The 15,487-nt window shown below is 44.8% G+C and overlaps 1 protein-coding gene across 1 annotated transcript in view; it reads right to left on the bottom strand.

The window, feature by feature from the left end:
- LOC147690170 (cholesterol 24-hydroxylase-like) overlaps positions 1-15,487 on the bottom strand; it is a 440,216-nt gene that overhangs the window by 31,882 nt on the left and 392,847 nt on the right. Inside the window, exon 14 of the mRNA XM_086937762.1 lies at positions 10,702-10,768. Coding sequence (XP_086793888.1) covers positions 10,702-10,768 — 67 coding nt within the window. The remainder of the gene's footprint in view (positions 1-10,701; positions 10,769-15,487) is intronic.

Genomic DNA, 15,487 nt, shown 5'->3' with positions numbered 1-15,487 from the left:
TAATTTTTAAAGATTGAGATCCGAAACTAAAAGGAATAATTCGGGATTGTGACTCTAAAGCAATTAAAAAATGCTCCATTGAAAGAGCAAATAATAAAGGTGATAAAGGGCACCCCTGACGGGTCCCCTGTGAAATAGTAAACGTAGAGGATGTCAACCCTGCATAACTGATGCTAGCTATAGGATTGTCATACAACACCCGTATCCATCTAACAAATTAACCATTAAATCCCAAATTTGTCATGACAGACCAAAGATAGCCCCACCCCACTCGGTCGAAAGCCTTCCCGGCATCTAATAAAATCATACCGAGTGGGGTGAATGTCGTCTGTGCTATGTCAAATGCTGTTATGGCTATATTAATGTGAGCAGTGGTGTCTCTACCCGTCACAAACTCATGCTGCTGCGGGTTAACTATTTGGGGCATAAGTGGGGCCAAACGGGTAGCTAAGAGTTTGGCAAACACTTTCACATCGGTGTTAATGAGAGAAATAGGTCTGCATGAACCACGGTCTTCAGTAGGTTTACCCTTTTTAAGAAAAAAAAATATTTTGCCCATTTTCCAAGAGTTAGGGGCTTACCCATTTCTCCCAATAAATTCTATAACTTGAAACAATAAAGGTGATAATTCCTCAATGCATATTTTATATACCTCTGCTGGAATAGAAACTTCCCCCGCTGCTTTACCCGAAGGCAAGGATGTAATAGCATGTCTAACCTCAAATAAGGTAATATTCTCTGATAATTGATCGATTTCCGAGGAATTTCTCGTATTTGTAATATTCTCATCTATGTAATCCTGTATCATGGTAGAGCAAGGACAAGTCTCTGGAGTATATAAAGTGCGATAGTAATCTACAAACTGTTCTAAAATTTCAGCTGGTTGATCATATAAAGTATTATCAGAGCCACAAATACTCTTAATCAGGGTGTTAGCTCTATCGTCGGCAGCTTTGTAGGCTATTCTCCTTTCCCAGATATTTATTGTCTGATCTTACGTTTGTAACAGAACTCAAAACCCATCTTATAGAATTCATCAGACACAATCTTGACTCTACTTCTTGTATAATGGTATGGGATGCTTGTAAGGCCAGTATCAGGGGGTTTACATCATAAAATTAATAAATCACTGATTTCCAATATTATATTACAAGAAGTATTGCTGGCTGATGCCTTGTGCCTAAAATCTCAGGATACTGATAAATTAGCTGTGAAACTGGGACAGCTGAAGGCAACCTTAAAAACAATACTGTTCCAAAAAAAGCAGTGCTAAATTACACAAATGTAAAATCTCTCAATACGAGAGTGGAGATAAGATTGGAAAAATTCTATCCTTGTCCTCATGATCTGAAATAACTTGTGCTGGCCCACCACTGATCCCTAGTCATTTAATTAAAATGGTCCAGGGCTTCATGGTGTAGCCTTCCTGGTCCTTCTTATTGCCATAACCATTCTAGTTTTCCGGTTTCACAGGTTCCTGATCCTGGCCCTTATCATTCTCCTCACTATAACTCTGGCCCTTCTGTCCTCCTGATCTAGTTCTCCTGGTTTATCTATTACCTCTTTCTTACCTGTTCCTAAACTTGCTGCTCCTGGCCCTCCTGGCCATGCAGTGCTGGTCTTAGTTCTGGTATTAATTTGTTTGATCCATTTTTTGCTGGTCCATTGGCCTTCGATACCCTAGCCCTCCTGGTACCCTGGACCCCTGCTCATCTTACTCCTGCTAGTCCTCTAGCATCCCCTGGTTTACCTGTTCCGGCTTGTTCTTATCCATCTGAAGCTCAACACCTATTTCACGACCCTCCTAATCAACAGGCCTCCTAGGCATGGCCTAGTCCTCCTAGTTCCTATGTTTCAGATTGCCAGGTAATCCTTATTAACCTGTCCTTTACCTTTGTACATACATTTGTATATGTGCTTATTTTGAAATCCTTCACACACTTTCCTGAACCGCATTACAAGATGGCCACCACCCTGCAGTCCTTTTATCTTCGTCTCCAGCTAAAGAAAGGCCTCTTTCGCACTATTTGCTTGGCCACTGGTCAAATAGCACAGGATCTTTACTAATTAGCCTGCGGCTGAATAAACAATGACTTTTCAGATATTTAGCAGGCAGATGGCTAAATAGTATAAATTAAGTCCCTTTTGCACCAGTGCCTCCTGCCACAACGCTTCTTGGGGGACAGACCCTACCTGCAGATGCAGTTCCCCTCTTGACCTCTGCATCTGGAGCCGATCTCCCCCTGCTGCCGCTAGCTTTTTGCCAACCGGCGCGGCCGCTGTGTGGGGGGGGACTACATGTTCCAGCAGCCTAAGCGGGAGGAAGCTGCCGACGCCCTGCCCGCACCCGGTGGTGCTTAAAAACAGCGGAGACCTGCGGCAGAGCGGGTCCCTTTTGCACCAGTGCCTCCTGCCACAACGCTTCTTGGGGGACAGACCCTACCTGCAGATGCAGTTCCCCTCTTGACCCCTGCATCCGGAGCCGTTCTCCCCCCGCTGCCGCTAGCTTTTTGCCAACCGGCGCGGCCGCTGTGTGGGGGGGACTACGTGTTCCAGCAGCCTAAGCGAGAGGGAGCTGCCGACGCCCTGTCCGCGCCCGGTGGCGCCTAAAAACAGCGGAGACCTGCAGCAGAGCGGGTTCCTTTTGCACCAGTGCCTCCTGCTACAACGCTTCTTGGGGGACAGACCCTACCTGCAGACGCCGTTCCCCTCTTGACCCCTGCATCTGGAGCCGGTCTCCCCCCGCTGCCGCTAGCCTTTTGCCAACCGGCGTGGCCGCTGTGTGGGGAGGACTTCGTGTCCCATCAGCCTAAGCGGGAGGAAGCTGCTGATGCCCTGTCCGCGCCCGGTGGCGCTTAATAATAGCGGAGACCCGCGCGACGCGGGACGCGTGCAGGCTACGCCTGGCTAAGCTCGGGCAAAGGGCGGCCCCTTTGTGGCCGTCCGGCGCTGAAGGAGGCCGTGTCGGGCCACACCCCTTGGTCGAGCAAGTCAAACAGTGGGACAGACTTGGACATCGCGGCAGGATCTGAGCGGACTGACTCTGATGTATGTGTCGGGACATTTGGGACTCATAAGGAAAAAAAACGTAAGCTAACCTGTATGTGCAAAATAGGACGGTCACTAGGTGGGAGCAGCTGATTCCAGGGGGTAACAGAGGTGAAAGGTGAAACTTAAATATTTTTAAGACACCCAGAGTGTAGACAGCATGGCTAGCAAGGTTAAAACCCGCTCAACTAAAGGAAAGACAACATCCCCCTTGCTGCACCAGGTGCAATCTATAGATAATAGTACATTCACATCCCCCTTGAGCAGCCAACGGCAATTGACCGGATGTTACAAAAAGCGATAGGTGCAGTAGCAAGCGAAATAGAGCGCACTGAGAGGCGGCTGTCTATGACACCTCTAATGGAGCCACCGGCGCCAACACAGGAGTCAGAAAGAGAGGTCATGGTAACCTTTCTTTGTCAAGTGGTGTAGTCCCTTTGGTTTGGAAACAGGTGATGGTTGTTCCATTACTTAAAAAGTCGGGTCTTGATCCTGAGACCCTCGCCAACTATAGGCCGATTTCCCTCTTGCCTGCTCTCGCTATGACAATAGAAAAGCATGTTCATACTGTGCTCTCCAATTATCTTGAGACCCATTGCCTGCTGCATTCCTCCCAGTTGGGCTTTCACTCCAATCTAAGCACTGAGACAGCACTTCTGGAGGTTAATGAGGCCATCAAGGAAGTGTTGGATGAGGGAGGAAGAGCTATATTGGTAATGTTAGACTTGTCGGCTACTTTTGACACCGTCCCTCATGAGGGTCTCCTCAACAGACTCCATGAGATTGGTCTGAGAGGGACGGTGTTGAACTGGTTTAGATCTTACCTAGCTGGTCGCCGGCAGGTGGTCTGGGCCCCCCCATACTCAGCCGAAGTGCCGCCTTTGGAGGTCGGAGTTCCTCAGGGGTCGGGGCTTAGCCCGACTCTTTTTAACATCTTTATGACCCCTTTGGCGGTGCTGGCTGAGTCTTTTGAGGCTCAGATCGTATCATACACCGATGATACGCAGCTCCTTTTCACGTGTGGGAAGGGGGCCGAGTTCAACGAGGAGAGCATCCATGGGTGTCTTGAGGCTGTGTTCAAATGGTTTCAGCGAAACAGCCTCAAATGTAACCCTGGAAAATCTGAGGTGCTTTTCTTCGGGTGTCAGGCAGACCCTAAGTGGCAGGATTGGTGGCCTGCGAACATGTCCCCGCCCACATCCTCCTCGCAGGTTGCGAAGAATCTGGGGGTCAAAATTGATAACTGCCTGTCTCTTAAGTCCCAGATCCTTGGTCTTACGGGCACCTGCTTTGGTCTCCTTAAAATGTTGCGCACGTTTCTTTCCCTGCTCCTGCTTGCGCATAGGAAAACCACTGTCCAGGCTCTCATCTGTTCTAGGCTGGACTACTCAAATGTTTTGTATTTGGGTCTTCCCGACTATCTCTTACAGAAACTTCAGGGGGTCCAGAATTCGGCGGCTTGGCAGTCTTTGGTCTGCCGTGCCGCGCGAGAGCTTCGGACCTTTTACACTCCCTACACTGGCTCCCTATTTGCAAGCGGATTGTTTTTAAAACACTTACGCTGGCGCATAAGGCTCTCCATGCTGTAGGAGCTGTATATATTCAGAAACGCCTTGCTTTTTACAAGCCTGTCAGATCCCTAAGATCGGAATCTCTTGGTCTGGCCACGGTTCCTTCTGTCAGGAAAGCAAGGGTGGGGGGGGCGCTCTTTTAAACACCTGGCTCCCAAGCCCTTTGTTGCTTCGCGGTATCTCGAACCTGTTGGCCTTTAGAAAAGGCCTGAAGACATGGCTCTATGGACAGTGATCTGCTGTTTTTCTTTACGTTCCTCCCTCTGCTTTCTGTTAGTCTGCTGTGGGTTTGAAAGCGCCGGGACACTCCTTGGAGTAGCCGAGCACTATATAAGAGACCCATAACATTAACATTTCCCCGCCGTGCCTGATAGACACCCTGGACTGTGACCTTCCCTGTGCTCAGCCGGTAAGCACAGGTGATAAGGTGGTAGCTGGCCCTAGTAATCCACCACTAACAAGTAAGAAACAGAGAGCCTGTCCAAAAAAATCAAAAGAGAAGAAAAGTAGAGCTAGCAATACTCAAAGGACAACACAATACACAATAGGGGAGGATAGGGCAGAAAATGTCCCATAGGTATCTGTCCCGCCAATCTGGATGGCGCAAATAGTGACGGATATCCAAACTCACTTGGAACTTTTTATAGTAAACCAAATAAAGCCTCTAGCTAGCAGACTAGACAAAATTCTGAGTGAGGTAAAAAATCGAGGTAAAGCAATAGGAACAATTGAGACCTCAACCAATCACATAACAATCCCTGAGGTTGCCCAGGGACAACAGATGGTCATACAGCCAAACGGGCAACATTTTGGGCAAGCAACGGGGCCGCAGAGCTCAAAAGCATTAGGCCAAACAGTGCAGCAGGACATAGCCATGACCGTAGGTGGGTGGGGTCCACAGCCAAACCAGGATTTAGTGGAATAACCATTGCCTGTACAATTAACTAAGCAGCTTGTAACCCCCAGGGAAAAACATCAAATCAGCCAAGCCAGGTGCCCACCAAAGTATCCATCAATGCATTGCCTATTATTAACCTACTTCGGGATGCTTGCCCCTACGTAGTAGTCTTGGCAGGGGCACCGGAACTGAAAGGGGAACAGAACGAAACACATAAGGATTTAAAAAATAAGACAATACACTGGTTGAACCGAAATAAACGTCTGAGAGGGAATGAAAATGGGGAAATACTACATGTTAGGAGGGTCAGTTGGGTGGGCAATAGACAAAAAGATATTGCAGGCAACTGCATCATTGTTAACTTTAGGGACAAGAGAGTAGTGGAGCACATCATAACAAGTGGGATGAGCAACTATGCCAACTGTATTAAACCCCTGCCACTAGGATATTTCTATCCCAGACACTCTCTTCCTCTAGATATCCACAACCATATAGACAGTTGCATGGATGGGTTTAACCAACTTGGGACTCCAGGTTATCCCCCAGGTGGGCAAAGGTCGAATAATAAAGGCTTAGGAAGCTGGAGAAACAGGTTCACCCCGTTGGCGAGGCTAGATGAGAACGACTGACTAAATAGACCCAATTCACCTGTAGCTTTACTGAAAACAAGGGAGGAGGGAAATGGAAACCCTAGCCATATTCTCTTACAAAAGGCAGGAGCAGAAGTATTGCCTACTGCAGTTATTGAGGTCCCTCGGACCCTAAAGGTTATAGACACACAATCTAAACCTGGGGGGGAGAATCCACCTAACCCGCCAGTACAGTTAAATATCTTCAATGGGGGTAGAGGTCCAGACATAAGGGAGGCAAGGGCTAAAGTTACTGAACAAACTACAGGGGGTAGAGGGTTGGATCCAGGGCACGCCGGAACCCCTGATGTAAAATCGGCTATCAGTTAAACAGGGGAAGCAGATGAAGGAGTAAGACTTATCTCCTGGAATATAGCTGGTCTGGCAACCAAATTTAACAACTCTGAGTGGCGTCAATATATTAGCCGGTACCAGATAATCCGCCTCCAGGAGACATGGGTGGTCGATAACAGATCTTTACACATCCCTGGGTACAAATGTTTTTTTGTCCCAGTGCAGAAATCACGATCGGGCAGAGCCATGGGAGGACTGTCTATATATGTAGATTTGAACCTCCATGGCACATGGTCTAACACCGACTGGTGCTCGTATGACCTACAGACTGTGTGGTTCAGGGGCAAAGGGTTAAGGCTGACCATGTTTAATGTTTACAATAAAGGGGCTAGTGGAGAAAACAACAAACTTATACGGGAATTCGATCATAGATTGAGCCAAGAAACCATAGCCAGGAAGGGGGCTCAAGCCCATACTATTCTTGTTATGGGAGACTTTAACTGCCACCTATGCCCTGCTTTTTTTCCTATAGACGCGGAATGGTCACATTGCCCCGTGGAGAACGGGCCGCATTTTGACCACACACAAGAAGGTCTGGCTCCCAGTAAACTCTTGCACAACCATGACCTAGAGCATACTATTAACATGATGCATTTGGAGAGGGATAGTACTCTCCCTCCGACATTTAAGGGAAGAGGGTGTTCCTCATTTATTGATTATATTCTAGCATCTCGAGCCTTAAAAACCGAATTACCACCGTTGAGATTGAATGGAGTCCATTTAGTGACCACAATCCCTTAGTATTAGAGCTCCTATACCTGGCTCGGCCCAGGTGGAAACAGCCTGGTGCCACCCTCGAGAAGGTAACGGATCAGGGTAGACGGCTGGGGTGGTCTAAAATAGATGGGGAAACTTTCTACAAAACCTTGATGGACACTGGGAAATCCTCTATTGAGGAATGCCTAGATACGACAGTAGAAGGGATTCCGCTACTCCACGCATTTGGGCAGATTGCTAGCCTGGTAGGTGGGCTGGTAAAAACAAGGGAGCCGACGAGGAAAAACTGTCAACCAAGATGGTTTGATAGTGAATGCTCCCGCTTCCTAAGGGAGCTTAAATGTAGCCTCAAAACTAGGCCTAGGGATACCCAAAAAATAGCATTGTGTAGACAAACATATAAGAGGGAGACCAAGAGGAGGAAATTAGCCCTACAGGGGGAAGCATGGGCAGACTTAAGAGAGGCAGCAGAAAAAAGGGACATCACTGAATTCTGAAGAATCATCAACAGACCATGCTTTCTGGATGGTAATGCCCCTGAAATTGGGACAAATATTTTGCCGGAACAGTGGGTCACACATTTCAAGGGGCTGTACAACCACGAAGCAGGAACAATCGTAGAGGAGGAGGGGATGGTGAAGCAGGGTCAGTTAGTAGTTTTTACCCTCAAGGAAATTACTGTGGGAATTGAGGTTTTGTCAAAAAATAAAGCCCCTGGACCAGATGGGATCCAGCCTAACCTGTTTCTGAGCTGTGTGGAGTTGTGGGCCCCAATAATGACAAGAATCATAAATGCAGCTAATAGCTGTGGTTTGCCCCAATCGTGGTCAACAGCCACAATTGTCCCTATTTTTTAATAGGGTAATAGGGACAATCCCCAGTGCTATCGACCAATTTCACTGATAGATGTATCTGCTAAGCTATTGGGCCGGGGAATCCTTAACCGCCTGTCTGAGTGGACCAAGGAAAACAAGACTATCTCGGACACCCAGTATGGTTTTAGGATAGGGAGGTCTACTAGCGACCAATGCCTGAACCTCTACATGCTGACTGCTAAATACACCAAAGCCAGCAATGAAGCCATCTATCTGGGGTTCATGGATTTGGCAGCCGCTTTCGACCATTTGAATAGGGACAAGCTCTGGGCTATGATGACTCATATGGGGATTGATGTTGGCCTAATTAACATCTTAAGGGAGCTGCACAGTGACACTTCAGCCAAAGTACGGTACAACATGGAGAGGGGATCGACAGAATCGTTCCCATGTAGGAGTGGGGTAAGGCAAGGCTGTATTCTCGCCCCTTTTTTTGATCTCACTTTATATTAATAATTTAGAGCAGGTTTTGTTGAATTTAAAGACAGATTGCCCAAGAGTAGGGTCACGCTGCATCCCGGTATTAATATACGCGGATGACACGGTCCTGCTCGCGCGCATGTCAAAGAGTCTACAGACTTTAATAGACTTATTTGTTACATTTATGGAATCTTTAGAACTGTCTGTCAATCTGGGCAAGTCATATGTACTGTTGGCAGGCAACAAACCTTGCACCAAGTCTACCTATATGATAGGAAGCCACAAAATAGAAAAAGTTAAATCATTCTCTTACCTAGGCTTACTATTTGACGGCTCTTTAAAATTTAATTCCCTGGTGGAGGAACCTTGTTGTAAAATGATTGCCACTAATGGTGCTATTGCGAGTTACGGGCGGAGGTTTAGTAGATGGTGCCCCGAACAAGTGATGATCCATTATGGCTCTATGTGTTGTTCCAAAGTCATGTAAGGGGCAGAGGTATGGGGCTTTGTCAATACTACGCAACTCCAGCGGGAAGAAAACAAACATCTACGGCCTGGTTGAAAATCTGGCCAAACCTGAGGTGTCCTTAAGCAGGGAAATTCTAAGTGATTGCCTAGGAAGGGACAAAAGTATTAGCATTTCTATGGCTCAATTATGTAAAGGCAAGCTCAGAAAACCTTGGCTATAAGAACCTCTTTATTGATCCGACAGCAATTGTACCTCAGGACAAAGTGATCATAAAGAGAGCCTTTCTGGCCCAGAGAATAACACACAGAGCTGAGGCTGAAGGGTCCAAACAAACCGTGAGCGCCCATAGTCTTGTCAAAAGTACAGAGGGAATGGAGCCATACCTATACCTTATGTATAATGCCCAGGATAGGTTTTTAATCTGCCGTTTTAGGCTCAATTTATTACCATATTTATTAGCGTCTGCGTTAGGATTTTTAACTTCAATTGAGCAGAAGGGAGCCTGCGGCTTCGACAATAGGTCTCCGCAGGACTCCCTTCGTTTTGTATTACTGTGTCCTTTTTATTCAATGCCAAGGCGAAGATTCTTGGTAAAAATTCTAAAACAAGCTAAATTGAAACATGCTAAAGCTGCTCTACTCTATCTGCAACAAGCGATTGATCCATTGACATTATGTTGTATTATGAATTTCATCAAAGTGGCGGTCCGATTGACGGTAACTAGAGGGGGGGATTGATTGATATGACCCCCAATGAATTTATACTGTTAACTTCTTTTAAAAAATAGATTGTACTACAAGCAGGGTCCTGATATTGATTTAATTGGATTTTAACCAGTTGTATGTATATATGTTTTTATGGTGTTTTCTAATCACCGAATAAAGAACTCTTGAAGTACTATTTGCTGGAGACCCTTTATATAGAAGAGATTATGTGCAATTTGGCAGGCAGCAAGAAAAATTGCCCCTTTCATCTAGAAAACATTCCTGACCATGAATTAGGAAGACAGAGCTCAAAAAAGAACATAACAGCAACAAATACAAATACAAATAGAAAATAGCTCTCTGACATCAGATATTTAGTAAACTGGTGTCCTGACTACAGATATTGAGCTAATTCTATTTCAGGTGTATAGGCCCATTTATGCTCAAAATGGAATTCTAGTTCAGGCTGTATCTCACGAGCTAAATGTAAATGTTCCACTTGCCCATATGCACCCTGAATAACATGTCCAATTTGCACACGAGTGCATGCCAAGTAAAACCTGGCCAGAATCATATTGAGAGACAGAGTGAATTTCCAATTTGAATAGCACATTTCTAATAATTACAGTTTGGAATGCTATCCAGTGTGCGCAAATAAACATTTTTCAGTATATGTCTACTTTTAAGCCAGGATTTACCTGTCATACATTTGTAGGAATGGATGTGAACCACACAATGTTTGTATAGGGAAAAAGCACACGTGCAATTTTAGCATGGGAAAGTACTTCCTTACTAACTGAGCACAGGGACTAACTGTATTTTGCAAGTGCTGCTGAGGTAGGGAAAAATGGCATTGTTGTAACACTGTTAGATATTCAGTCATTTTAAACATATCTCTGGGACCATCCCTTAGGGAAGTATAATTGTTAGATATCAATCTACAGAGATAACCCAATGAGCAGGATGTTACAAAATACATAAATAACGGCTGAAAAATCTTAGCTTCAATTTCTTACCTGAGCAAATATTTGTCCAATACAGGAACGTGGCCCCAGGGAGAATGGAAAGTAGGTATAGTAAGGCCTATTTATTAAATAAAAAAGCAATAATTAGTCATATTTAAAGAAAAAGTTCTATTATAAAACAAATAAACAGCATATCAAAGGAACATATACACAGCCAATACTGTAATATTTGTGTAAATGTATGTAAATGTATAGGCATTTATATAGCGCACTACTTACCCGTAGGGTCCCAAGGCGCTTCGACCGCTGCGAAACCCTTCCTGGCTTCCCTGAGAGATGGTCCCTTAATGGGTATCTCCAGGGTGAGACCAGGCATCCCCGGCGGTCTGGTGGGGCCGTTAGTAAAGATGAGGCAAGCTAATGCCCAGAGTTGCCGAGTGTGATCGCTGATCAGGGTGGGCACCGAGGCGAGAGAATTATCGAGTCCGCTGACCCTGGTCCAGAAACCTGCCGTGCCGGGAATCGAACCCTGGTCCCGGGCCGTCCTCTGCTCTCGGGTCTGCCGCCTCTAACCAGTGAGCCACACTACTTCACTACTTCACTTGTGTTGCAATCAGCAGACATTCCAACCTCGAAATGTCCCCTCAGGCTCTTTAGTGGGATGATTCCATGACAGAATATCGAGAACAACAATATCGAATTGCAAGAATATTGTGTCAAAATATGGTCTACAAAAATAGCACGTTTACATACTTTGTGAGCTACCAAAATATTGTGTATCTAAACTATTACAGAACAGAATATCATAAAAATGCAAAGAATATCCAAATATCAACAAAGAATACCAATATAAGACTTTAAAACAAATATTAAAGTAGGAAATAATAATATAATTTAAAGTACATAGTTTATAAGTAAGATACACACACATCGTTGGATACTTCTGGTCACATGGGTCGCAACAGCCATTACCACTGAAGAAAGACTTTACTTTACAATGGTAACTATACATAAATGTAACTGGTGATGCTGACATTTGCTTTTGCATTCCATGAATTATTTAAATATCAAGAATAGTTCATTTTGGGGGGCGTGGCTACGACGCCACGCAAGATGGCCGCGTTGTGCTGAACCTCCGCCTCACCGGACCTCTTCTTCATGGCTTCTGGTGTTTCCACGTCGTCTCCGTGAGCCTGCATGCATCGGAAAAGCTCCGGAATGTGAGCTGCCTCTAACGCGCCCACCTAATTGATTTTCTGACAGCGCGTTATTTATTGCCAGCCCTTCTCGACATTGAAGCTTCCTGTGGCGCCATTTCACGGGGTTATCTTCCCTCACAGAACGAGCGCTTCACTTCACTGCGCAGAAAGAGGTTTGCCTATGTTTTTCTTCCCTTGAAATGCAAACTTCAGCAGGGGACTGCTTTTACTTTAAGACCTGAATATTCCTGTGCCTCTTTTTTATCGGTGCAATTTCTATCAGGGAATTTGGAGGTCTGTCATCACAGCATTATTTATGGCAATACCTTTGCTCCCTTGTTTAACAATACCAGCATGTGAATTCTTGCTGCGTCATCCCTAGTAAACGAGTGGCAATTAACCCATGAATATTGGCAGACTGCTGTTGCTGTAATTTTTCATCTGACTTATGCCTTCTGTGAGAGCTCCAGACCAGCGTTTTTTCTCATGATTCTTCATACTGCAGAGCTCTAATGCCTATGAATTTCCTCTAATGCAGATTATTGCTTTAAAATAATATTCTGACTGTGCCTCATTTCCAACTGTGCAGTTCATTTCATGGAATATGGAGGACTGTCATATCACCATTGTTTATGGCTACATTACTGTGCCCTCCTACTGCACCGTTCCCAGTGAATGTAATCCCTGAATATTGGCAGACTGCTCTTGCTGTAATTTTCATCTGTTTTATGCATTCTGTTAGAGCGCCAGACCAGCGTTATTTCTCATGAATCTTCATACTGCAGAGGTCTAATACCTGTGAACTTCCTCTAATGCAGTTCATTGCTTCAAAATAATCTTCTGCCAACGCATTGTCAATTTGCTACCAATGATGACCATCTTTCAGCTTGTCATCTCAACCCTTTACTGAATGTCTTATCCTCACGGAAGCGAATATGTAACTCATTGTTTGGCACTGGCTTCTACCTTCTGATGCTCCAGGATTCTAACTTCTCTTACATCCTCAAAGTCAAGTGACTATTTTGCGACCACTATAGTCTAGTGCGCATGCTAAATGTCATTCTGAGATGTGTGTTCCTCTCCTCATCATCAGCAGCAATTCGTCTGTGTAAATTGCATTTACTACCCAACGGAGCTTTCTTCAAACGCTTTGCCACCTCAGCTCTACTCACTGACAGTGCACCAGTGCTGTTCTTCATAGTTTTTTACTGACTTTCTGTTTATTTCATTACGCCTCAGGTGCCTCATGATACGCTTTCCCTAACTGCCATGTTCAGCGCCCTCTCTCTTCAACATTGCCAGCGTATACTACATGTGCAAGTGAATTATCAAACTTAGCTTTGCCTGTCTGATGTACGTTTTTGGATGTCTAGTCTCAACCAGGAAATTCTCCACAGATATAGACTAGTTTACCTGCTGGCACAAGAATCATTTCTATGGTAAGGCTACGTAAGCCTCAATTTGCCTTCACACCCTCTGTGAAAACTCTGGTGGGTTCTCCATCTGGTGCACCTAAGTCGAATTCCTCCGTCAAAATGTCGACTCAAAAATCATCCTTGGCTCACTCATCTGTTGGTAAGCCCTCTTCACCGGCTACACCAGGCAAGCGCCTCAAACAAAATTCTCCTACACCAGAGGATAACCCCCCTGCCTCGCCTATTGATCAGATTTTGGAGGAACTACGAGCAATGCGTCCCTTTATTGAGAAGACGAGTACAGATATGCAGCTTCTGAAAGATAAGTGGGAATCCATGGATGCCCGAATTTCTACTGTTGAGCTCCATATTCCTGAACTTCAATCCAACACGCAACGTATTGGGGCGTTGGAGAAGACTGTCCTCTCCCTACAAAAGCATACAGAAGATTTGGAAAATCGCAATAGGAGAAACAACCTCCGTATTTACAATTTGCCAGAAAATCTTGAGGGGGACAATCCAGTGACTTTCTTTACCACCTTCTTACCGAAACTCTTGGGCTTGCCTCCTTCTACATCCATCAGTATACAGAGGGCCCATAGATTGGGTGCGAGAACTGACTCTTCTTCCAAACCTCGTGGAGTAATCATCCTCTTCTTGAAGTACACAGATCTCCTTTTGATTCTTTCAGCAGCAAGGAACAAAAAACAAGTGACTTGGCAAGGTCAACGAGTCTACTTATCTCAAGATGTCTCCAATGTTACTGCCTCCAGACGTAAAGAATTTCTGGCCATGCGTCCTTCTCTACGTTCTATGGGAGCCTTTTTCACCCTTGTACTCTCAGAGTCACCTATCGGAACAAGACTTGGTCATTTCAGGAACCTGGAGAATTACGGAACTTTCTCCTATTGCAAAATGAAGAAGGAATGGATGCCTCCTCCTCTGCTTCGACCAGTGGCTGAACTTTGGCTTTTGTTGTCTCCATGTCTTGTTCTCTAGTAATCTCTCTCTGATTTCATGTTCCTCTCCGCATCACTTCTCTTATCCCTAAATATTCACATTTTCCCTATCTCCTCTTTTATTGTCTCTCTCTTGCACCTCTTCCATTTACTTATTGTTCCTCTCTATATTCTAGTTCTATCTTTATGTCAAATGTCCCGTATGTATGTCAATAATTTCTCTTTTTTCCCCAGATGGATATATGTCGGACGCTTCCTTCACGATTTTATCCCATCCTGTATTCCTTTTTGTCCGGTCTTGGCGTGGTCCTGCTCCTGACCCTGGTTCGTCCGTCTTGTAACGCATCACCACCTCCCCACCTTCCCCTTTGTGTACTTCCCCCTCCAGGTATGTTTAATACAGTCATCCTTTTGGATTTGTACTGTCTTCTATGCCTTCTCTCTTTTCTTCCTTCTCCTTCCTTTGCTGCTCTTCTCTCCCTTTTCCTATCCCTCTCCCTTTCTCCCTTTCTCCCTTTCTTTTTCTTTTTCATCTTCTACCTATCCTTCCTTCTACCTTTTTGATGATCTACATGGTTCTTATTTACCTACAGTTTGAATTACTAAATATACAGTATGTTATTGCATTTTTCACTTTTGATAAATTTAATACTCTTTCACCTTCAAAGTTGTTTTATGGAATGTGAAAGGATTTAATCACCCTATCAAAAGGCAAAGAGTACTCTCACACTTATCTTCTTACAATCCAGATATTGCTCTTATTCAAGAAACCCATCTCTCAGATATTGAATCCTTAAAACTAAAACGATTGTGGGTTGGAACTGTTTTATTTTCTCCTGCTTCTCAAAAAAAGAACGGGGTGGCTATTTTGATTCATAAACGCCTCCAGTGTAAAGTATTGTTAGAAGAAAAAGACGATGAGGGACGTTGGATTTTGGCTAAACTACTCATTAATGCTATCCCAATTACTGTGTTCAATGTTTACGGTCCCACATGTTTTGACTCGTCCTTTTGGCCCTCCATTACAGCGAAATGTATTCAATATAAAGAAGATTCTTTCCTACTAGGTGGAGATTGTAACCAGATCATTGACCCCTTTTTAGACCGTAAATCTTCTGTTCGTTTTTCCCCTCACAAACCACATAAACAGTTCCTTGACACTATCACTCAGACGCATCTTGTGGATTCATGGAGACTCACTCACCCAGATGTTATGGATTTCTCCTTCTTCTCTCCTCCTCATGCTTCTTTCTCTCGTTTGAAC

Source organism: Lissotriton vulgaris, chromosome 9, assembly GCF_964263255.1.
Source record: "Lissotriton vulgaris chromosome 9, aLisVul1.2, whole genome shotgun sequence".
In the NCBI taxonomy this organism is placed as follows: domain Eukaryota; kingdom Metazoa; phylum Chordata; class Amphibia; order Caudata; family Salamandridae; genus Lissotriton; species Lissotriton vulgaris.
Note: the sequence above shows the minus strand (reverse complement) of the source record. Positions and strands in the feature narration are given on the sequence as shown.